Source organism: Staurois parvus, unplaced genomic scaffold (assembly GCF_062004578.1).
Source record: "Staurois parvus isolate SC_StPar_1 unplaced genomic scaffold, SC_StPar_1.0 ptg000321l, whole genome shotgun sequence".
Lineage (NCBI taxonomy): Eukaryota > Metazoa > Chordata > Amphibia > Anura > Ranidae > Staurois > Staurois parvus.
Window position 1 is genome coordinate 249,689 of NW_028318117.1, and position 23,644 is coordinate 273,332.

The 23,644-nt window shown below is 40.8% G+C and overlaps 1 protein-coding gene across 1 annotated transcript in view; it reads right to left on the reverse strand.

Annotated features, from left to right (window-relative positions):
- Nucleotides 1-812: 812 nt before the first annotated feature.
- CRK (CRK proto-oncogene, adaptor protein) overlaps nt 813-23,644 on the reverse strand; it is a 41,930-nt gene continuing 19,098 nt past the window's right edge. The window contains exon 3 of the mRNA XM_089683737.1: nt 813-11,214. Within this exon, the coding sequence (XP_089539863.1) occupies nt 11,077-11,214 (138 nt within the window). The 3' untranslated portion in view covers nt 813-11,076. The remainder of the gene's footprint in view (nt 11,215-23,644) is intronic.

Here is a 23,644-nt window from a genome sequence, read left to right on the forward strand (position 1 = left end):
TAGTAATCAATATGAACAGCACCACATGGACCTCTTATATCAGCTATACAAATTGAGTCATGGTCACTAATAACTTATTACACAGATTGCATTTACAGCCATCATGACTGTAAAAACAATCATTTCTCACTCTCTCCAGCTGCATTCCTGCTGCCATTGAGAAATAGTGAGAGCACTGCGATTGGTCACAGCTTATCCAATGGTACAAGACTGCTGTGACTGGCTTTGTACCATGTGATCTCTGCGATCAATCACAGAGCCCATAGTAGTAAACAATGATGCCAGGAAAGGACATCTTGATTACCAATGTGCATGTGATTGCTGATTGGCTAATCAATGATTGCATGTTGCTGGGGCCACCCACTGTTGCCTGGTACCACAATCCGTGTTCTGTGTCCACTGGATCTCACAGTTACAGGCGGCAGATGCGGGGGTGGGGGGGGGGGGTGTTGGACATTTAGAAACATCCCCCTGCATCAGCGCTGCTCCCGTCGGGCCATCCACATAAATGCTTAACCCCTTGGCACCGGCCCACTTGACCCTTTAAGGGTTGCAGAAGCCAGGGGGCGGGGTCATATGACCGCTGTGACACGCATCACATGATCGGGAAAGGTCCAGATCGAAATAGGAGATCGGGACCTATCTGTGAGTACCGGACATGTGTGCTGGGAGTGTGCAGGTTGTGCGCTCTCAGCACATATGTATTTTTTTTTTTTTTTTTTTATAGAACGCAAATACGCAGCAGCTCGTTTTTGTGAACAGCATATACAAATACACTCAGGAAATTAGGGATACAAACAAAAACCCACACATGGTATTTATCCATATCTTTATTTACTAAGCATATTATGAATATACATACATGCTATAAAAAGTTCGGTACTGGTGGAAAAGTGTATAGTGTTAATATACAATGGCACATTTTATTTTTGTTTTTTTTTTTTACATTGCCCCTTCTATGTAACACAACAAAACATTAGAGATGCAATGTATCTTTACTTTTTATTCTTACACATGGTTAGAGCTGGAATAAAAAGTTTACAGAGATTACCCAGACATTTGCAATATAAAATATTAGTGATAAAATGCTGGGATCTACTGACATTAGTAAGGAATGCAGCAGCTGATTTGTTCCACATATTTAAAAAATAACACTAAAGTAATGAATAAATGCACTATATAAGTCAGTGATTTATGTTCTCATTAACATTAAACACATCAGCCATTTCTAATTTAACGTCCCCTTCAGTACAACCATTAATTACCTAGTACTCTAGGCTGACACTCACAAATCTCAAATATGGGAGGAAAAAACAGAAAAACTTACAGACTTCAAAGATAGGTAATGAAATGCTCACAGGATTACCCGGATAATCAAAAAGCACAGAGCTTTGAAAGGACAGGGGAATAGAATTGAATTGAAACAGTTCACAGACCTATTTTGATAAGAATGGCCTAAACAGTACAAGGTATATGGTAAGGTGTCTGCATATTAGACAATCTGGGTTCAGTAAAAACTTGTCCCCAAGCCCTGGTTCACACTGAATGTGGCTTTAAATTCAAAGTCGCTGGTCAGTGAGATTTCATGTGCGGCTTCCTTAATATCTGTGCAACTTCATGTACAGATGTCTATGCAAGTCGCACATGAAATTGCCAAAAATAGTGCAGGAACCTTTTTTCAAAATCGGTGCTGCATCGCAACGTCAGAGTCGCACCGATTTGAGCAGTTCCATAGGCACAAATAGGGTGTGACTTGTCATGCGATTTTGACCTGTCAAGTTGCATAGGTGTGAAGAGGGGCTTAATTTATTAGGTTTATGTACATAAACCTGCAGGAAAAACAAGTGCCTGCAGAGCATCGTAAACTAATCCTGCTGTCATTTTCTTTATTTAAAACTAAACTGAAATGTGATGGACAGACTTTTTAAAAACAATTTTCAGTCAAATACTTGAAATATAGGGCAAATATAGGAAGCAGGAGGTTGTAGTCACAATTGTTGCAATTCTGGAAAAATCTGAAAGTCTCCAAGGGAGACAGTTATACGACACTTTCGGGCTGAACAATGGACAATGTCTGCAAAGCTTATTTCCAAATTTCTGTTCTATTTTGCAAGGCAAAAATCAGCAAAATTGAGGTTTTTAGCGGGTTTGATTTTTTTTTTATACATCTCTATCATCTTTATACATCTCTACGAAGTTTAGTGGTCCTAGACAACATATTTGAAACCAACAGTAGGTGCAATTTATGTGGTAGCACATGCAGTAACTTGAGAACACTTTTCCACACTGACTACTGCAGATTACCATGTCCCTTTTGTTTGAACGGGGACAGCACAGAACGCCCACATTCAAACTGGCAAAAAAGCTGATGCAATAGCTCAACACTGTCAGGAAACTCAAAGCACTATAAATGCAATGAAGCATAAATGGGTGTCCCAACAAGGATATGTTAATATAGAATGTAAAAGTGGGCACTCTGTTAGACCTTCTAACCACTGAGTCAGAAAGAGCATATTGGGCCAAGAAGCTCAGTACATGCTTTCACGGTCGATGGGCATAACTTTGCATTATGCTGACCCCTATGTTGAATGCAATGACTGGGCAGCATCTGCCATTGGTCCAAGTAAGAGAGCTTATATAGCACAGACAGAATGCAGTATATATTCCATATTCCACTTTTAGTGCATGTGAACACAGCTTTGGAAAATTGTAGATACGATCACAAACCTTCAGGCATAACGCAAAGCTATACCCAAAAAGCATGAAAAATGTACGGAGCTTCTTGGCCCAAATTTACACCTAGAATAACACATGTATGTTTGACCTCTGTGCCTGTTTCACCTTTTACCAGTACTTTGACCAATAGTGTCCCATTTCTTTCAATGCAGCTTGAGCCACCTATGTGTATGCAAACACTGACTAATGTCAGTACTGGATCATGTTTAGGCACTAGGGTTTTCAGACATGGAGCACCATCACCTAGGGAGTGTTGTTACTAGAGCCATATTACAGAGGTCATGGTGTTACTGTGAGCTGCAAGTGCCTCTTAAAACTGAAATGCACCCCACTTACCAAGTATTCATAAACTATTTAAAAGGTCTAGAGCAGCTTTCTTGAAGACCTCCAAACACCTTTCAGCACCAGATTTTGAATGCTGAATACACATCTTAATAGAAATGCCTTGTAGCTTTGACAAGCAGAAATTCTGTAAGCTCCAAGAGTCTACTGAGCTGTGCTCCCCACATGCTAAATGCATGATTCCCATCTGAGACCATCTGTGTTGATAGCTATCTGCTTGGAGTTATGTACACATGGTCATTTTTAATCTTGGCTATAAACATTCATCTTAAACACGATCGGATCTGCAAAAAGGATTTTCAATCCTATTCAGTCAGCCTTGTTACCCTGGTAAACTGACAACATTGCCCAGTGGGTGAACTTGCATTCCTTCACCATTTAAGAGATAGAGCTTGGTTTTAGACATCACCTCCAGCCTTCTGATTGAAAAATGGAGAAGGAGCACCACACTGATGAGGACACACTGTTCTCTCCTCCAGGCGGCAAGCTCCCGAACTAACATTGCCAGTACTGTGCGTCTTGAGTCTTGTTAGGCAGGAGATCTCAGAAAACGAAAAAGGTGTGCAAAATTACGTATATATACACACACGTGATTTTGCAGATCCGGGTAGGGGGCATTCTCTCCCATCAGCTCCTGCACACTGCTTAGTATGCTTACAGTTGAAAGCACACACAGCACATAACGTAAAATAGAACACAGTTAACCCTTTGACCGTCTCACATGTTAACCCTTTCCTGCCCAGTGCCATTAGTACAGTGTCAGGACTTTTTATTTGCACTGATCACTGTATTAGTGTCACTAGGGATGTCAGTGACACCAAGTCAGTTCCCCCCCAGTGTCAGAATGCCCGCCGCAGTCCCGCTATAAGACGCTGATCGCCGCCACTACTAGTGAAAAAAAATACAGTATATGTACCGACATTTGTAAATGCTATAACTTTCACGTAAACCAATTAATTTACACGTATTTGGATTTTCTTTTTAGCAAAGACTTGCAGCAGAATACATTTTGGCCTAAATTTATGACGAAATTTGATTTTTTTGATTGAATTTTATACTGGACATGTTTAATAGCAAAAAGTCAAAAATATTTTTTTCAGCACAAAAAATAAACACACAGGCGATCAAATACCACAGAAAGAAAGCTCTATTTGTGGGGGAAAAAAGGACGTAAATTTCATTTGGGTGCAGCATTGCATGACTGCGCAATAGTCAGTGAAAGCAATGCAGCGCCGTAATGCAAAAAATGGCCTGGTCAGGAAGGGGGGTAAATCCTCTGGAAGGCAAGTGGTTGAAAAGTTCACCCATTCAAATAAAAACAAACAAGTGCAGGTTAAGGAAAGGAAAAAAAAAAATTTTTTTTTTTTTTTTTAAATTGGGAGCCTGTAAAGCATTGCATCCACAATCACCATGCAGGGCTTTTGCAGACTGTGTGTAAGCTCTCTACTCGTACCTCTGATTAGCAGTTAGTTACACACTGACTGAAAGCCTCAAATGAACTACCACAGCACTCAACAACAGCACTGTGGTAGTTCACTGAGAACTACAGCCTGACAGCTGCAAAGGCTGTCGGTAGTTGTAGTTTCACATTCAGAGAATACTGTGAATGAGAGACATGGCTGGGTGGGCAAAGCCCCACGCAGCTGTCTTTTTTGACTAGTGACAGCAGACATGGGGAGAAGATCCTTGGTCAGCTGTCACAACAGGGACTCGGGGAGGGGGGCACGAGGGCAGCTGCAGCAGGTGAATACAGTACAGGTGCAGCATGTAACATATTAGAGAAGGTGAATTTATCCTTTAATGATACCTTTCGTGTTCTACTAAAGACTACCTGATTTCACATGCTGCATCATCAGCTGCTGTTAGAGCTCAAACTGAAAAAACAAAAAGAAAAACACAAAAAAACAAAAAAAAAAAACACAAAACACGCTATGCCCCAGTTTGAAAATGTATTCACCTGATAACTACACACCCCAGATAATATAAAATGGATTACCACTTAAAGGACTCAATGCAGCCTTTGCACATTCAAACTGAAATCATCCCTCTATGCTAGAAGAACAGACAAAAAACATTGGTAAACACATGCTGTTTCCACAAGCAAAAACCTGGCACACTGTAAACTAGAAAAAGTGCTTTTTTAAAGAAAACCGCTTGTTTTAGCCCCTTTGTGAGCGTAAGACCTAAATCCACTTTTTTTCAAAAGGTGGCACTAATAAAAGTAGATTAGCAGATTTCTGCTCATTGTACAAACCAAAACCACAATTTTGCTGTCACTTTACCTCACAAAGTAGCTGTTGCTGTGCATTACAAATTATGTGCAGATGTGTTGGGGGTGCGCACACACTACCCTGACTGAGGCTTGCCTTCATTATATAAAAGATCTAGCACATTTTTGTCCAAAGGTATAGTTATTACTTACAATATTTGAATGGACTAGAATCTAGTGACTGGTTTAGGGCTGATCTCTATAGGAGATTTTAATCTTCTGCTACTGAGTTTATCCACTTGTTTGCAATATCATCATTAGCAGCACACGGATTTCAGTGTATTGTGGATTAGGCAGCTGTATAGCTTGGGACTAGGCTTGCCATACATGTGTCAATTTTTAGCCAATTTCAACCAGTTTTCATCAACTGATAAACATATGATTATACGTTATCGCCAGAAGCCAAGTGATGTACCAATCTTGAATTTGAATGATCACCGTATTTCAGTAGATTGTAAATTCTAGAAATCGGGAAATAAAGCAACATCTTCATTATAGTTTATTAAAATTTCAAACAGAAATGGGAGGGAGGAAGGAAGAAAAAAAAAAAAAAAAAAAAAAAAAAAAAGCTTATGGCAGTTTGGGCAAAAGCAGCTTAATTTTGCCACCTGGTTTGATTACAGCAATTTTGATCCAATTTTGCAGTTGTTCAAAACCACTATTTTAGGTCTTTGACAAAAAAAACACACAACAAGAAAAAGTTTGATCGATCCCTCTATTAAATTGCCACAAGTATGGCTAACTTTAGGTATGTTGAAAATCTTCTAGTGAGAAAAGAATGGATGTAAACTGTCAATGGCACTCGTCAAGCTGACAAAATGATGGTATTCAGTACATATTAAACCATGACAATACAGTCACTGTATTGTGAAGCAGAATATTGCTACATCTTTCTGAATGGGGAATTCAAAAGTAAAAAAAAAAGAAATGTCATTAAACAATCTTCTAAATATTGCTAGAGTACATAGCTCTGTACGAAAACTTAGGCAGTATTTGGCAACATAAGTTTTAAGAATTATGGGTTCATAAGATTCAACTTAAATCTGCGCAAGATGTACAAATAGTATCGCCGCTTTGTTTTACAATATACAATAATACAAGGACATTGCATGATCAGTAATACAAATAAAACATTCAGTTTTGCAGGTGATTAAAAAAGGTGCTTCAAACTAGTAACTGGAAGAGCCTATCATTCTGTAACAACCACATACATAAAAAGTCACCCAAGACTTTGGTTAATACATTTGTTGCTGACCAGAGCACCAATTTACTTTGAATCTATTTACAATAGTGTTCTAGAAAGAAATTAGTGTTTGTTGCAGCTCACTAGGTTCACTTAATTTGATCTGGAAACTTTTCCAGATTATCAACAGTCAGTGTCAAAAGGCATAAAAAAATAAGCATATTTAAAACAAGATTTCTCAGCTCATGAACTTGATGGCCATCAATCAGAATTTACAGCAGAATCAAAAGGAAATAACATAGCTCTTGAAAGAACATGAATGTTTGGCAGTGACCAAGGGCCGGAATAAAAAACACTTTACACCATGGTTTTAGCTTGAACCACAGAAACTAGACTGACAAAGTGCAAGTACAATGGGTCATCAATAATTAAGTGTGGCCTACAGTATACGTGTACAAGCGAATTCAGCTCACTGAGCATGAAGTATATGTTGGAGAAACCAGAACATAATATAATGTACTGAGAATTCCTGAAATTATGGCACATTTACATGGGCACCAGTATCCCTGAGCAGCTAAAACATGAAAGTTATGGGAAATCTTTTACAATTTTGCTCAGTATTTGTTTTAGACAGTATAAAAGACTTGACAGAAAAATGATATTCCATAATTTTTGGGCTCTTTAAGGCCTGTGTCAAAGGATGTAGCTGGCAAAATAGGGTATCTTCCCACAAGTCAATGGTAATGCAAAAGCAGCTTTAAGCAAGGTAATGCATCCTAGGCCCTTTCCACATGGGATGGGTTCCGTTGGTGTCCGCTTGCTCAGTGGGGGATCTGTCCGCTGATCCCCACTGAGCAAGTGGATAGCAGGTCAGTGTCCACTCCGCTTATGACAGAGCCTGCTCTCCTCTACAGGCGGTCGGATGTAAAATGGACCGCCTGTTTACATCCATATCCGCTAGACAGATGGGGATCCCCATCCGTCTGTTTTTATCAGATAGAAGCGGACGTAGGAGGGTGTAAACAGACACGTCCATTTACATGGAGGCCGGTAGAGGAGACTGGAGGGTCTGCCTGAAAAATGGACAGGTGGACCCAAATCGGTCTGCTAGTGTGAAAGGGGCTTTAGGAGGTCAACTGCACTGATCGATGAGCGACTGAAAAAAACTGATCTCAAATGCTAGCAGAATGCACTTGCCGAAACATGACATCAATGCAGGAAAAATACAGGCATTTATTGGCCTTTTTCTTGATATTCTAAGTTCAGGGGCTACCATTTTTATCCTTCCTCTAGTACCTTGTTGGGAATGCCAAAAGGTTTCCCCGTGGTCATTGACTTGGTAAATAGTTTTAACAAGCGTGACAATCTTCACCTTTAAAGTCAGCAAATGCAACTTCTGTAGTTCTTTCTTAACAGTTTGCCTTGAAACTTTTCCTGTCATGCTACCTTTATGCCAATTCCTTCTCATATGTGTGGTTCATGACCATTTAGGAATCCTTTTTCTTTCATAATCTAGTAAAACCAAAAGGCACAGGCTGAAAAAAAAAAAAGAGCTGCAAACTGCAAATAATTGTGAGCCCACTTTAAAGATTGTGTTTGTGAACATGCACCAACATAAAATCTTGGCTTAATTCTAAAAGTGGGTCTGGGCACTTGAGATTGGGGTGGGGAAAAATAACAGTGTTTAGTAACTAGTCAAGCCAATCTAGGTGCAACAAGCAACTTGGCTCCCTTGGCAATAAAAACAAAAACCTATTATTATTAGGCACCAGTTGTAACTTTAGGCACACTAGATGCCCACTACCCGGGATCTGTCGAGCCCAGGTGGATGAGCAAAAATATCCAAGCAACACATTGCTGAGACTAGAGAACCCAACAGTGGCAGGTCGTCTGAGAAACTATACAAGTAGGGACTAAACCTTGAGTTGAACATTAATTGCACATTTATACGTACACAAGTCATGAAAAAGACTAATGTATGATAAAAGTACATTTGACATAAGTCAAAGTCCAAGTATTTATTAAAACAAGAACGGGTGGTTGGGGGGGGAAGGTAGTAGTAGTGTTGTAAAAGGCACACCATCCACAGTGATTTAACACCCCCATTAACTTGCCTTTATTAATCCTTAAATTGAAGAAGAAAAAAGAAAAAAAAAAAAAAAACACACAAGTTTGCATTACTACAAACCGTAATACCATCTAGTGGAAGCCCAATGTCTTCATAGTTGTAGGGTTCACTTATAAGAGAAAGTTATTTCGTTAGTATTAGAAAGCAGTTTGTTTTTAGATGTACATATTGGGGCACATTTGTGAAGTAGCGAGTTCACCAAACAGTCCCTGCTTGAGAATCAACCACTCATGTAAAGCATACACCTAGATTTACCACTTGTAGTGAATGTTTGGTTAACACTATAATTCAATTTGGGGGGGGGTGAACCACAGAGGATGCAATTACCCCCCCCCCCCCCCCCCCCCGTTTGAAAGAGCTACATTACCTGCAGCAAGTACTAAACAACCAATTAAGGGATAGATATATAGGGGGAGAGTGTGAGAGAGCTTGCAAGATGTGCAAATTGAAATAAACTGATAAAAGGTTTAAAAACTGATACAATTTTACAATTTACACACCTTGTTAACCATTTAGAAGTGGAGGCTGCTGCAGACATGGCTTAAATGATGCTTCTTGCCCTTGTGTTACTGCTCTTTTTTTGTCAGTGTGCTATAGATGATACAGCTCACACCTGACACCACTATTAAACTATCAGCAGCACCATGCCATTGCTTGTAAAGGACAGCAGGAAAACCATTCCCTTTTTTCAAGCACATGTTACAAAACAAAATGTGGCATTTGAAAGCTGGTACTTACACGTTCTACAATGACCATGGTATACAAGATGCGCCAACCTTTTTTTTTTTTTTTTTCTTCCTAACTTGACCTGCTCTGCATCCAGACAATGAATGGTTGGATAAACTTGTCTAGGAACGATTATGGGGTCGATGTAATAACAGTACCTCAATAGGGGTATTCTCATTTTGGGATGGCGATGTGACCATGAGAATGAAATAGGTGGAGAAGAATGGCATGACCACTCCAAGGGCAGGGACTGAGTTATTTGTTCGTAGGTCTGTCAGATATACAAGGTTCAAAAAAAAAAGGTAAATTGACAGGATCAGTCTCCTAAACCTAGGTCACATCCTTTTCCGTACTCTGCAGTGACACGGTCACTGTCAGTCCTTGTCATTACTTAATCTTTGTGTAACGCTGTTTATCAATAGCTGTCTTTTTGCACACTGATTGCTGAATAAGTGCAGATCACTAGAGACATTCTATTTGCTCGGCCCTATTAGCTGGCACGATTTTCATAGTACTGTAGAAACTCAGAATTTGATCAGGGAGATCCTCACTCACTAGTTTTGCTTCTTTAATAAAAAGCTGAAGACACTAATTCTCACTCCCAGTGCTGCTTTCCAGAACCCTTGGAAATGGAGGGGACACATGTGGCGAGAAGCATGGCAGAGAAGCGATGGCAGAAGAGTAGATTAGTGAGTGGTATCAGGGAAAGTGGCAAGGAGGATAGTGTAGCAACCAGGACAGCCTAATGAAGGATGTGTGAAGCAGTTAACAGACCATTCAGTTAGAGGAATGATCCTAATGGAGATGACTGCACAAAGTGTGGAGAAGATGAGACAGCAAAAAAGTGTCAAGATCCCAAAGAAAAAAGCAGCCAGACAGCAGACTGACAGAGAACCCACAAAGAGAAATCAGAATACAAAAGCACCATGCCAATGTTAGTGGTGTGTAGCCTCCAGGAAGCATAGAGAAATGTGCCAAAAAGAGGAGTGAGAGGTGGCCGGGGCAGAAGGGCAGAATGCTGGGTGGAAGACACATGATTTTACTGGGACAGACTGCAGTGCAGCATACAGGTATTTTGAGGCAAAAATGGGAATCCCCTTGTGTTGAAACTTTAAAATGCCTTGCAAGATCAGCTTTTAATTTATATATAGGATTAAAGAAATAATACTGGAAATAGCAAAGCAGCTATTTGATTTTCATTTACAGCTGATTTAAACACAATATGCATAACTATTTAGCCAAATAAATTGGCGTACAGTGTTTACAAAAAACATTAAAAGTCAGTTTTAGAAAATGGTGATGTCCAATGTCAGATCTTGAGACTTATGCTGGTCTGGAAAACTATACAAAATGAGAATGAACAAAAGCCCTGCAAATATGTCTCTTGTTCAAATAAAATGCCTTGCTATAAGCAACCGTGCAGTTCACTGCATCTGTATGTGGTATTGCCATGCTTTGATGTTTCATTATTGCCTACTTTAAAAAAAAAAAAAAAAAAACACGCAATGCGAGCTTGTACCCTGCCAAATCTCACAGGAACTGCCTGATCACAACTGAAGGGGTTCTGGGGTATTTGCTACTTTTTGTAAGCTACACATCTGAAAACCTGAGGAAGGCAATCTAAATGGCAGATGGAGAAAGAGAGAAACAGAGCAAGATTGTTCGCATTTTGGGAATTGGTCCAAGTCACACTCAGCTGAAGTCTTCATCAGGGTTCTGTTGATCCAGCAGACGTACATGTGTAAATGGAAAGTGACCATATTTTCCATTACACTCTCCTTCCCATTGACCGCTCACGTTAATCTTTGTTACTGTCACTAGGTCACCAAGCTGTGGAAGAAAATGGGAGAAAATGAGCCTAAACAAAAGCAAAAAAAATATACGCAGTTGCTCTGTAAATCAGGAAACATTACCATTTTCCAAGAATATATTTAGTACAACGCACTAAAGTTTCATTTGGTCTATTATAAGTTCACCACTGTAAGCAAAGTTATAGGTTCAAAACTGAATTAAAGTATAGTTAAACCCAAAATTAAGTACTAAATAAAGATTTTTCTATAAAAGGCAATGTCATAATGTGCTAGTATGCATCACATACTAGCACATTATGAAAGACTTACCTTAAAATGAAGCCATACAGCGGCCTGCTGTCACTGATGACAGGGCTTCCATCTTCATCCGATCTTCCTTCTGGGTTTGCGGGCTCTGGCTGTCTATCTAGCCGAACCGTAATGACTTCACTCCCGCGCATGCACCTGGGAGTCACCGTTTCCGGCACAGACCTCTGAAGGGAGAGCATGGGCATTTCGTTCCTTCAGAGCGCACGCGCAGGTGACATCACCGGCTGCTGCTCACTGGAATATCTCCTAAATGGTGCACATTTAGGAGATACTCATTTTACAGGTAGGATTTACTATACAAACTTACCTGTAGGTAAAAAGGTCAGAAACAAAAGTTAACTACCACTTTAAATGGCGTGTGCATTTTTTCACTTAATTTTCACCCAATAATCCTGCGAACACCACCCTCTGATGTTTTTAGGTCTCATTTCTCCACTGTATCTACAGGGACAGCCATGGTTGTCACACGGGCTGGATTTCAAATAATACTTTATTCTTCTCCACTGAGGCTCATTCACTGCATGGATTAGTGTATTTCTGTGGCAGATAAGGACAAGTGCTTGCAATCACCTGTGGACAGGAAGCCTGTACAAATCAATGATAGGACAACACAGTCATGTAATACAAAGTGCAGCAAGGACAGATGAGGACACCTGGCTGCGCCCACCACAGAAACGCTGATCTAGGCAGTGTATGTTCATGTGAATGAGCCCTTACATATAGAAATAATACATTAAATTTGTGAATTGATAGGATTATTGGATTACACAAGAAAGAAGGTTCATTCTTTCTGTGCCTTTTTTTACATTCACAGAAGTGACAAGGACAGTGCATTTGCCAACAAGTATTTTCTGTACTTGCTGAAAATGATCTTAGCTGGAAAAGTCAAACATATGCAGCCACCACATCCAAAGAGTGCGTGTGTGTCACTTAATCTCCTGGGATATTGATCTGGTCAGTTAAGTAGCAGAGGGGGTTGTTAATTTAATTAACACCAAAAGCAGCTGAAACTGATTAACAGGTGCACTAGATGGGCAGCAATGAGACAACCCCCAAAACAGGACCGGTTTTACAGGTGAAGGCCACCAACATTTTTTTTCTCCCTACTCATCTTTTCTGACTTTCACTAGTTTTGCATTTGGCTAGGGCCAGTGTCACTACTGGTAGCATGAGGCGATACCTGGACCCTACAGAGGTTGCACAGGCAGTTCAACTGGATGGCACATCAATACGTCATTGCCAGAAGATTTCCTGTGTCTCACAGTTCCTGCCACTGAATAAGAGCATGGAGGAGATTCCAGGAGACAGGCAGTTACTCCAGGAGAGCTGGACAGGGCCGTGAAAGGTCCTTAACCCATCAACAGGACCAGTATCTGCTCCTTTGTGCAAGGAGGAACAGGATGAGCATTGCCAGAGCCCTACAAAAAAATTACCTCCAGCAGGCCACTGGCATGAATGTTTGACCAAACAATCAGAAACAGACTTCATGAGGGTGGCCTGAGGGCCTAACGTCCTCTAGTGAGCCCTGTGCTCACTGCCTGGCACCACAGAGCTCAATTGGCATTTGCCATTGAACAACAGAATTGGCAGGTCTGCCACTGGCACCCTGTGCTTTTCACAGATGAGAGCAGGTTCACCCTAACCACATGTAGCAGATGTGAAAGGGTCTGGAGAAACCATGGAGAACGTTATACTGCCTGTAACATCGTTCAGCATGACCATTTTGGTGGTGGGTCAGTGATGGTCAGGGGAGGCATATCCATGGAGGGATGCACAGACCTCTACAGTCTAGACAATGGCACCCTGACTGCCATTAGGTATCGGGAAGAAATCCTTGGACCCATTGTCAGACCTTACACTGTGGTGCAGTGGGTCCTAGGTTACTCCTGGTGCACGACAATGCCCGGGCTCACGTGGCGAGAGTATGCAGGCAGTTCCTGGAGCATAACGGAATTGGTACCATTGAATGGCCCTCACACTCGCCTGACCTGAATCCAATAGAACACCTCTGGGATATATTTCGGTCCATCCGCCACCTCCAGGTTGCACCTTAGACTGTCCAGGAGCTCAGTGATGCCCTGTTCCAGATCTGGGAGGAAATACCCCATGACACCATCCGTCGTCTCATTAGGAGCATGCCCCAACGTTGTGAGGCATGCATACAAACACGTGGGGGCCATACAAACTACTGAGTACCATTTTGAGTTGCTGCAATGAAATTTCAGAAAAATGGACTAGCCTGCTGCATCATTTTTTCACTTGGATTTTCGGGGGCATCTTTGAATTCAGTCCTCTGTAGGTTGAGAATTTTCATTTCCATCAAACGTTGGGGCATCCCTATGTTCCTAACACATTACCCAGTCCGTATCAGTATAGATATCCAGCATATTTTTCCCCATTGAGATCTGATGTGTCTTCAAAGTGTTCCTTTCATTTTTTTTTTTGAGGTGTGTGTATATATATATATATATATATATATATATATATATATATATATATATTTTATACACATACACTGCATCTAGAAAGTTTTCACAGCGCTTAACTTTTGCCAGGTTTTGTTATGTTACAGCCTTATTCCAAAATGGATTCAATTAAAATTTTTTCTCAACATTCTACAAACGATACCCCATAATAACAATGTGAAAGAAGTTAGTTTTGAAATCTTTGCAATTTATTAAAAATTAAAAAATAATAGAAAAAAAAAAACAAAAAAAAAAAAAACACATGTACATAAGTATTCACAGTCTGTGCCATTACACTCAAAATTCTCAAAGCTCTGGTGCATCCTGTTCCCACTGATCATTCTTGAGATGTTTCCACAATTTGATTGGAGTCCACGTGTGGAAAATTAAGTTGATTGGACATGATTAGGAAAGGCATAAACCTGTCTATATAAGATCACACAATTACCAGTGCATGTCAGAGCACAAACCAAGCCGTGAAGTCCAAGGAATTGTTCGTAGACCTTCAAGACAGGATTGTATCAAGGCACAGATCTGGGGAAGAGTACAGAAAAATTTCTGCAGCATTGAAGGTCCCAATGAGCACAGTGGCCTCCATCATCTGTAAATGGAAGAAGTTTGGAACCACCAGGAATCTTCCTAGAGCGGGCCGCCAGGCCAAAATGAGTGATCGAGGGAGAAGGGCCTTAGCCAGGGAGGTAACAAAGCACCCGATGGTCACTCTGAAAGAGCTCCAGCATTTCTCTGTGGAGAGAGAACCTTCCAGAAACACAACCATCTCTGCAGCACTCTACCAATCAGGCCTGTACGGTAGAGTGGCCAGACAGAAGTCATTCCTCAGTAAAAGGCAAATGCCAGCTCACCTAGAGTTTGCCAAACGGCACCTGAGGGACTCTCGGACCATGAGAAACAAAACTTTCTGGTCTGATGAAACAAAGATTGAACTCTTTGACCTGAATTCTAAATGTCATGTCTGGAGGAAATCAGGCACCGCTCACCACCTGGCCAATACCATCCCTACAGTGAAGCATGGTGGTGGCAGCATCATACTGTGGGGATGTTTTTCAGCGGCAGGAGCTGGGAGACTAGTCAGGATCGAAGAAAAAGATGAATGCAGCAATGTACAGAGACATCCTTGATGAAAACCTATTCCAGAGTGCTCCAGACCTCAGACTGGGGTGACAGTTCATCTTTCAACAGGACAACGACCCTAAGCACACAGCCCACATAAAGGAGTTGTGTAGGCCAACTCTGTGAATGTCCTGGAGTGGCCTAGCCAGAGCCCAGACTTGAAACCGATTGAACATCTCTGGAGAGATCTGAAAATGACTACACAGACGCTCCCCATCCAACCTGATGGAACTTAAGAGGTACTGCAAAGAATGGGAGAAATTGCCCAGAAATGTGTGCCAAGCTTGTAGCATCATACTCAAAACGACTTGAGGCTGTAATTGGTGCTAAAGGTGCTTCAACAAAGTATTGAGCAAAGGCTGTGAATACTTATGTACATGTGGCTTTATTTCATTTTTTAATTTTTAATAAATTGCAAAGATTTCAATATGAACTTTTCACATTGTCATTATGGGGTATTGTTGGTAGAATGTTGAGGAAAAAAATGAATTTAATCCATTTCGGAATAAGGCTGTAACATTAATATATATATATTTTATTATACATGCACACATGCAATATACTCAAGATTTGGGTTTAGATACACTTTAAAGCAGTTGTGCATGAGATCACAGATCTTTAGTTCTTGACCTTGCTGTTATTGGAATGGTCTGATCAAAGTTGGTTGGAGATAGTCTTTTGAAAGAAATTGCTGGCAATTCTGGACTAAAGATCTGTGAAGTCCTGTTTTCTTTGGTCCACCTTTTATCCTGTGTTGCCCCTGAAACACATGTTTTTTTTTCGAGTCTGGTGCTCCTTTCTGTATTTCTATGATTTGAAGCCATATTATCAGCAACACTGACAATAAGATCAGATGTCAAATTACCATTTTTGTGCATTTAATTTTTCTGTAATTATTGAACAGACTTGAGACTACCAGTAGGTGCCAGAATATTAGATATGACATCTGCAGCCTCAGAGCGGTCTATCAAATGACACTGTAGTCAGGGATGTTGAATTTATATCACCTGATGCCAAGGACATATAGTTTATTTTTCTTTAACCTTTAGCCCTGCTGCAGGCAAGCAGCAGGGCTCACCTGTCAGGTGGAAGCCATCGGGCGGCAGTTTCCACACAGTGCCAGCCTCTCCCCCCACACGTCCACTCCCCTCACCTTCTTGAACCGACCAGGAAGTGAAGTTATGTCACTTCCGGGACCCCGGTTGAAAGATTTCCCAGCCATCAAGGCCAGGAGAGAATGCACTGCATTACATTCAGGGGAGTACAGGGGAGACATGCAGGATCTTTTAGTCCCTGGAAGTCTTAATAAAGAAAACCTGTTACCAAAAATCATCTGAAGAAAAAAAAAAAAAAAGTAAAATTTTAAAATTGTAAAAAAAAATCAGTTACACCCAAGCACATAACATTCCCCCACTCCACATATATCCATGTACAAAACGTAAAAACACAAACTGGGGAGCCTACGCATGAAAACATCGATTGCGATACATGTTACATATTACCAAGCACTCCAAAATGAGAGCAATAATTCTAGCATTACCTCCTCTGTACACTATAATGATGACCTATAAGGGGCTTTAATAGTGTCGCCTATAGAAAATATAGGGTCATTTAATGAGCGCACGCAAATTTAAGGTTTGACATGTTGGGTATCTACTTGGTGTAACCTCATCTTTTGTATTTTACAAAAAAAAAAAAAAAGGTAATTTATTGCTTTTTTGTGCTCTAAAAATTTGTTTTTATAATACAACAAGCTCATGATACGCCCACGCAGGAGCAAAGCAGAACAATAGCATACATAAGCAGATACAAGTCAGCAGGGTGTATTAGCCAAATAACAGAAAGTCCAATGGCATCAAGAAGGGGCAGCAAAAAGCTGAACCAAAACAGTAGCAGCAGCAATCCATCATATTACCGGAAAAAAAAAACCAGAGGAAAAACCCCTTCCAAGAAATATCAACTCAGAACATACGGGAAAGGAAAAAGAAGAAAGAAACCCAAACTGATAGAAAAAAGAAAATATAAAAACATAGAAAGAAATAAGGAAGAAAGAAAGATTCAGAGAGAAAACATGGAAGAAAGGAAGACTAGAAGAAACACGAATCCAGGGCTAACATAGGCAATGACTATAAGAGGCCATAGCTAGAATAACGTATCCAAGATTCCCAAACCTTAAGGAATCTCGGATGAGAATCTTGAAGAACGCTAGACATCTGTTCATTGATCAGCATAGCATTTATCCGGGTCTTCACCCCCTGGAAGACAACCGAAGGGGTTCTCCAAGCTTGAGCTATAGCACGTTTGGCCGAAATGAATAGGTAGGATGCCAATTTCTGCTGAGACCTAGACGGACCCAAAATTGGGCAATGCAGGAGGGCCACCCTTGCATCCCTACAGACCGTAATATGAAATAACGTTTGCAGCAAACCAAAAACCCTAGACCAGAAGCCTATCAATCGCAGGCACGACCAAATGTGCAAGACGTCCCCAAGTAGACCACAGTTCTGGAAACACCTATCTCCGCCAGCTGGATTAAAGTGAGCAGTCCGCGGCGGGACCCTGTACCACCGCAGGAGAACTTTGTAGGCTGCCTCAAGAGTGATGGTATTGAAGGAACATTTCTCCACCATCCCCCATGCCCTACGCCAATCCTCCGCCGCAATCGAGAAACCTAGATCTCGCTCCCACTGAGAGACATAAGACAGGGGTGGTGAGGAGAACCTACTGTTAAGAGGCATACATTACAGGAATGAGACCAGGAGACCCTGGGGAATGTTGACAGATGTGCTCAAAGGGCGTTTTGCAGTATGGATATGTAGAGGTACAACAGAGGGACAGGACCCAGTAGCGCAATTGCAAATACCGAAAATATTCCTGTGGCGGGACCCCCCGTAATTCTCGAAGAGACTCCCATGATGGAAACGTACGAGCGCTCAGAAAATCATGTACAAGAACAAAGCCATGGGAGGTCCACCAAGAGAAAGAAGGGGGATGTTCTAAGCCTGGTGTAAATAAAGGATTATGCGTAATCAGCAAAAGAGGTAGAAAAGATATTTATTTATTACAGGTACTTATATAGCGCCGTCAATTTACACAGCGCTTACATATATATTGTACATTCACATCAGTCCCTAACCCTCAAATGGTGTACAATCTAAGGTCCCCAACTTACATTCATACATACACATACTAGAGCCAATTTAGACAAGAGCCAATTAACCGACCAGCATGTCTTTGGAGTGTGGGAGGAAACCAGAGTACCTGGAGGAAACCAACGCAGGCACAGGGAGAACAGGCAAACTCCAGGCAGGTGGTGTCGTGGCTGGGAGTCGAACCAACGACCCTAGAACTGCAAGGCAGAAGTGCTAACCATTTAGCCACTTTGCTGCCAACATATCAAATTACCTGAATATTTAACAGAATCCCAGGTTCATAAACTGAAGATGATAGGGCTCAAATCCAGAGGGCGCAACTTAGGCGGGAGCCAAAGCAATGTAGTAAGGAAAGCGGAACACAGTTGGGTAATCCAAGAGTACCCATAACGGGATATCTGTCGTGGCATGAAAAATGGACAATTGGGAGATTGGAGCCGACCAAATATTATCTAGAAACATGTGGAACTCCCAAACCTCCCTGTAGTCTGAGTATACAGAGTGGATCTAGGCACTCTGGGACATTTATGAGACCAAATAAAAAAAACAAAAAAAAAAAAAAAACAAAAAAAAAACAAAAAAAAAACGGAGAATCCAGCTTTGCAGTAGACGAAGAAAAAAACGCAGGGACCTGAATAGAGAGAGTGTGAAGAAAGTATAGGATCTTTGGCAAGATAGTCATCTTGACAGCATGTATCCGGCCAATCCATGATAAGGAAGGAAACTGCCAAGAATGAAATAGGGAAGTAACAAATCGCATCAAGGGGTAATAATTAGCCGAAAATAAGGCAGAGTAGGAGGTAATAAGAGTAACGCCAAGATAAGCCAGGAAATGGGATGCCCAACGGTAGGGAAATTGTGTCTGCAACCATTCAACCAGGTTGGCAGGGAGCGTAATATTCAATAACATGGTTTTAGACAAATTGATGCGAAGGCCAGATATAGCAGAACAACGGTCCAATATGACCTGGTGTTTGGGGAGAGTGATGAGAGGATTGGTTAAAAACCAAAAGAGCATCATCTGCATAAATATTGGCCTTGTATTGAGTGCTGGCATAGGGGACGCCAAAAATATCTGGGTGATTTCGAATGGCTGCAGCTAGAGGTTCGAGAGCGAGAACAAAAAGAGCAGGTGATAGTGGGCATCCCTGTCTCGTGCCCCCAGAAAATAGGGAAAGATGAGGGGAAAAAAAAGCCTGCATATTTGACAGAGGCTAAGGGAGACAAATATAAAGTCGAGATCGGAGACAAATATAAAGTCGAGATCCAAGACAAAAATGTGTCACCAAACCCCCATCTAGACAGCGCATATGTCAAATACTCCCAAGAAAGCAAATCGAGCACTTTATAAATGTCCAGGGATGAAGGAAACCCCAGTATCCTGCTGCGATGTAAGATATGAATGAGATGGATGACTTTACGTATGTTATCAGCAGCTTGTTGCCCCGGAACAAAGCCAATCTGATCTCTGTGGATAAGTGAGAGTAGATACTTATTAATTCGGGTGCTCAGAACTTTTCCCAGAATCTTGAAGTCCACATTTAGCAGCAAGATCGGTCTGAAAGCTTACGGTTCAAAGGCATCTTCTTAAGGATCATAGTAATATGCGCCTGAAGAGACTCCAAAAAAAGCTGAACCCTGCTTCAAAGAATTGAAAGAGGCTGCTAAGTGAGGAACCAGAACAGTGGCAAATTTTGTATAGTAGAACCCAGAAAACCCATCTGGGCCTGAAGCCTTGGAGGCTTTCAAAGATTTGATGGCTTGGTAGCATCCCGGACTGCAACGGATAAGGAGGGTAGGCGCAGCTCAGCAAAAAAACTATCAGCATGTTTCGCTACAAAAGGTATTCGGTTTCTGTTAAAGGAAGGACAAAAAAATCTGTAAAAAAAAAAAGTCCATATATACGTCTTCAGAAATACGTGTTCACTTGAAAAGATGAAGCCATGTGACCGATGGCGTAACGCGCAGGGTAGGGGCTTTTTCACCACTGCCAAAACTCAGGAGGATATATTTTTTTGCACAAAGCGGTTCCTTATACAGATATCATGTGAGTGCATTACCTTTTATCAATAAGATGTTATCTAACAATAAAACACTATGATCTGATTATTCCTTTACACAAACCACTGTGGGAGGAGAGCCTATCGATGAAATGAAGGGGATCCCATTCAGCAGGATATCATCCCATCCACATTTGGTCCAATTAAAAAGGGACACAAGCGTTATATGACCTCACTTAATGGTTTAGTGAACACGCGTATTTCTGAAGAAGTATATATGGAATTTTTTTTGGTATCTATATGTACACTTTTTTTACAGAAGATGTTTATAGCAGATATTTCTTTATTGCACTAATTGTCAATAAGAGAACCTGTGTGTGTGTAATATATATATATATATATATGTATGAATATATGATTTGATAATATCATTAATAAGTGGAGCGCAGCACATTTTGGAAATTTATCATTCATTAAATCCGGTCAGTATATCTGCTTGCTCATACATACCATACAGGCAAAGCAGATATACTGAAAGATCTTCAGGAGACCTGCATAGCAATGCTTTACAGGCTCCTGCAGCAAAAAAAAAATAAAAATAAATGCACAATTTTATATCTGCAAAAATGTTAAATGTTAAAGTTTTTCTTTCCTTTTCAAACGGCAGCTTCTATAATTTTCTATAAAATTCAATGCAATACAGCAACCTGGAGGTGTATCGAGAACTTTATAAACGGCTGCACGAATATCGATCGAAAGAGCGGACCGAAACCTTTCCGTGAGTACCTCACATGTGTGATGGGAGCGCACGCTCTCAGCACATATGTTTTTTGCTACATGAACGCAAATGTGTGGCCGCTCGGCATCTAGGCCCAGACGCCGGGAGGCCGCACATTTGTGTGCGGCCGGCGTGAAGGGGTTAATCACCACTGGGGATTTAATTTTTTGCCAAAATTAAAAAAAAAAGAAAAAATTTTGAAATAAAAAAAAACAAAACACTTTTCTCTTTGTTTCTGTTATAAAAGTTTGCAAATAAATAATTGTTCTTCATAAATTTAGGCTAAGATGTATTCTGCTACATTTCTTTGGTGAAAATAGCCCAAATTAGTATTTATCATTTAGTCTGTAGGAAAGTTATAGAGTCCACAAACTATGGGATATATCTGAAAATTGATCAATCCTTAAGTACTGACAGTCAATCTAATTTCTTGAGGCCAAAAAATGTTCGAAAGTAGATATCCCCCAAATGACCCCTCTTTGCAAAGTAGATGGTCCAACGTATTTCATAAGAGGCATGGCGAGTTTTTTGAAGTTGTAATTTTTTTGTCATTTTTTGGAAAAAAAAAATGAAAAACAAAAATCTCTATTTTTTTTTACATACTGTCAACAGTGCAGTACAGCATCAGCATATAACTGGTGTGGCAGTGATCAGGGACACTGACTGGTGACAGTACAAAAAAAAAAAAAGTTTGCTTTTCAATTTATTACATTTTTTCTCTTTTAAGATTTTTTTTCATATTGCACCATGACCAAAGTAGCATAATGTTACCATAGCACTACTTTTGGGGAAGTGATCAGTATTTTTTTTACAAAGAAAGCCATCCATTGTATACAACTGTCATGTGACCTGCTGTGATTGGTCACAGCAGGTCACATGGTACTGGCGGGGGGGGGGTGGTACACAGATCTGTCATTGGCCATGTCCAAGGTACACGGCCAGTGACAGATCTCGCCGCAGCACGGCCCTGTGGGCATGCGCGATCTGGGAAGGACGCCATATGGCCATAGGCTGGGCGGCAACTGGTTAAAATCTAGTAATACAGTCTCATCCTGCTCTGCAGATGCTCAGTTGCTCTCTAATTATGGGCATTGCCGAATTTGTAGAGGCTGATCTGCTGACAGCCTTAGCCGAGGATCACACTAAGGTGTGGGCCACTGCATGTAATTCATACAGGAATCGCACCACATACCTGTGCAAATTACATTTACATGTCTGTGTGGTGCGATTTGAGCCATATATTTTGTATGGCTCAAATCGCATTGCATCCGCAGCAAAAAGGCGCAGGACCCTTTTTTAAATCTGCAACTGAATCGTTAGGGTGTTTTCACCCATGCAATACGATTTGTGGCAATCACATCAAGTTTTGCAATCTGTTTCGGGGTGTCATAAATTTATCATTGACACCAGCAACAGATCACATGAACAGGATGAGACTGCAATGTAGTGTGGGAAATGCACAGGATTCGCAGCGTTTCCCGCACCACATTGGTGTGAACCTGGGCTTAAAGTGGAATTAATCCATCCTATCCTTTACAGCCAAGGAAGCTGCTCCAGTTTGATCTGCAACTGCCATGGTGCTGTATATGTGATAACACCATACATTTGATGACAATTTGATGACAATTTGATTGAGGACACAAGCAACTGTGACAGTTGACAGTCCCGGCATTCCAGGGATGTAACTGTTTTTTGACACTTCTAAAAGCAATGGTGTTAGTTCCGCTTTATGATTTACTGCTGTTCAGGGGCTCTGGGCTTCAGCAAAATGGCAGTCTCCAGCAAGAAAAAACAGGTACAATGCTGGAGGCAATTTACAGCACATGCTAATTTTGGTAGCATAATTATTAATGTGGAATGCATGTACCTTGCCAACAAACCTTTTTTTATCAAGTTGTTATGGGTAAAGTTCCACTTTAAAGAATATGCTAACCCAACATTTCATATTCCTGATACATGCCTTCTGTACCATGTACTTGTATGAAAATGTACCCTGTTCTCTTTGTATTGCTTCCGTTTTGTGAAATCCCTGGTGTTCGTGCCCGTCCCTCTGCTTTCCTATTAAAAACTGACCACACTAAGCAGGAGAACATAGTGTGGTCAGTTCTCTAGCTGTGCTGGGATATCAGCCTGCTCTCCTAAAATGATCAGACTTGTCCTGATCTCCCCACCTAGCTCTATATGCAGCTGAGAACAGAGGGAATGTGAAAAAAAAAAAAAAAAAAATGGGGAGGGGGGGTTGGGGTGATTGGGAATAATGTTTTTATATCTATGCAAAAAATGATCTACCTGCATGGGGGTTGTTTTATAAGGTAAGGGTTTACATATACTTTGAAGACATAAATAGCACGTATTTTTCCAATGACCCCTAAAATGTAAAGGTGTTGACAAAATGTTGCCTGTAACAGAAACAATAGATGTCCATCTGGAAATAGTATGGCTATAAACATGAGTCAACTTGGAATTTCATGTTCCATCTCTAGCTCTGAGTTTCCGAATCTCATGAATAAATGACTGAAAATTCCCATTTGGGCATAAAATATTTCAGTGAGGGACTTCCTTTCTTTTCTAGCTACTTACACACCGAATCAACTGTGTAATGACTAAGTGCTAC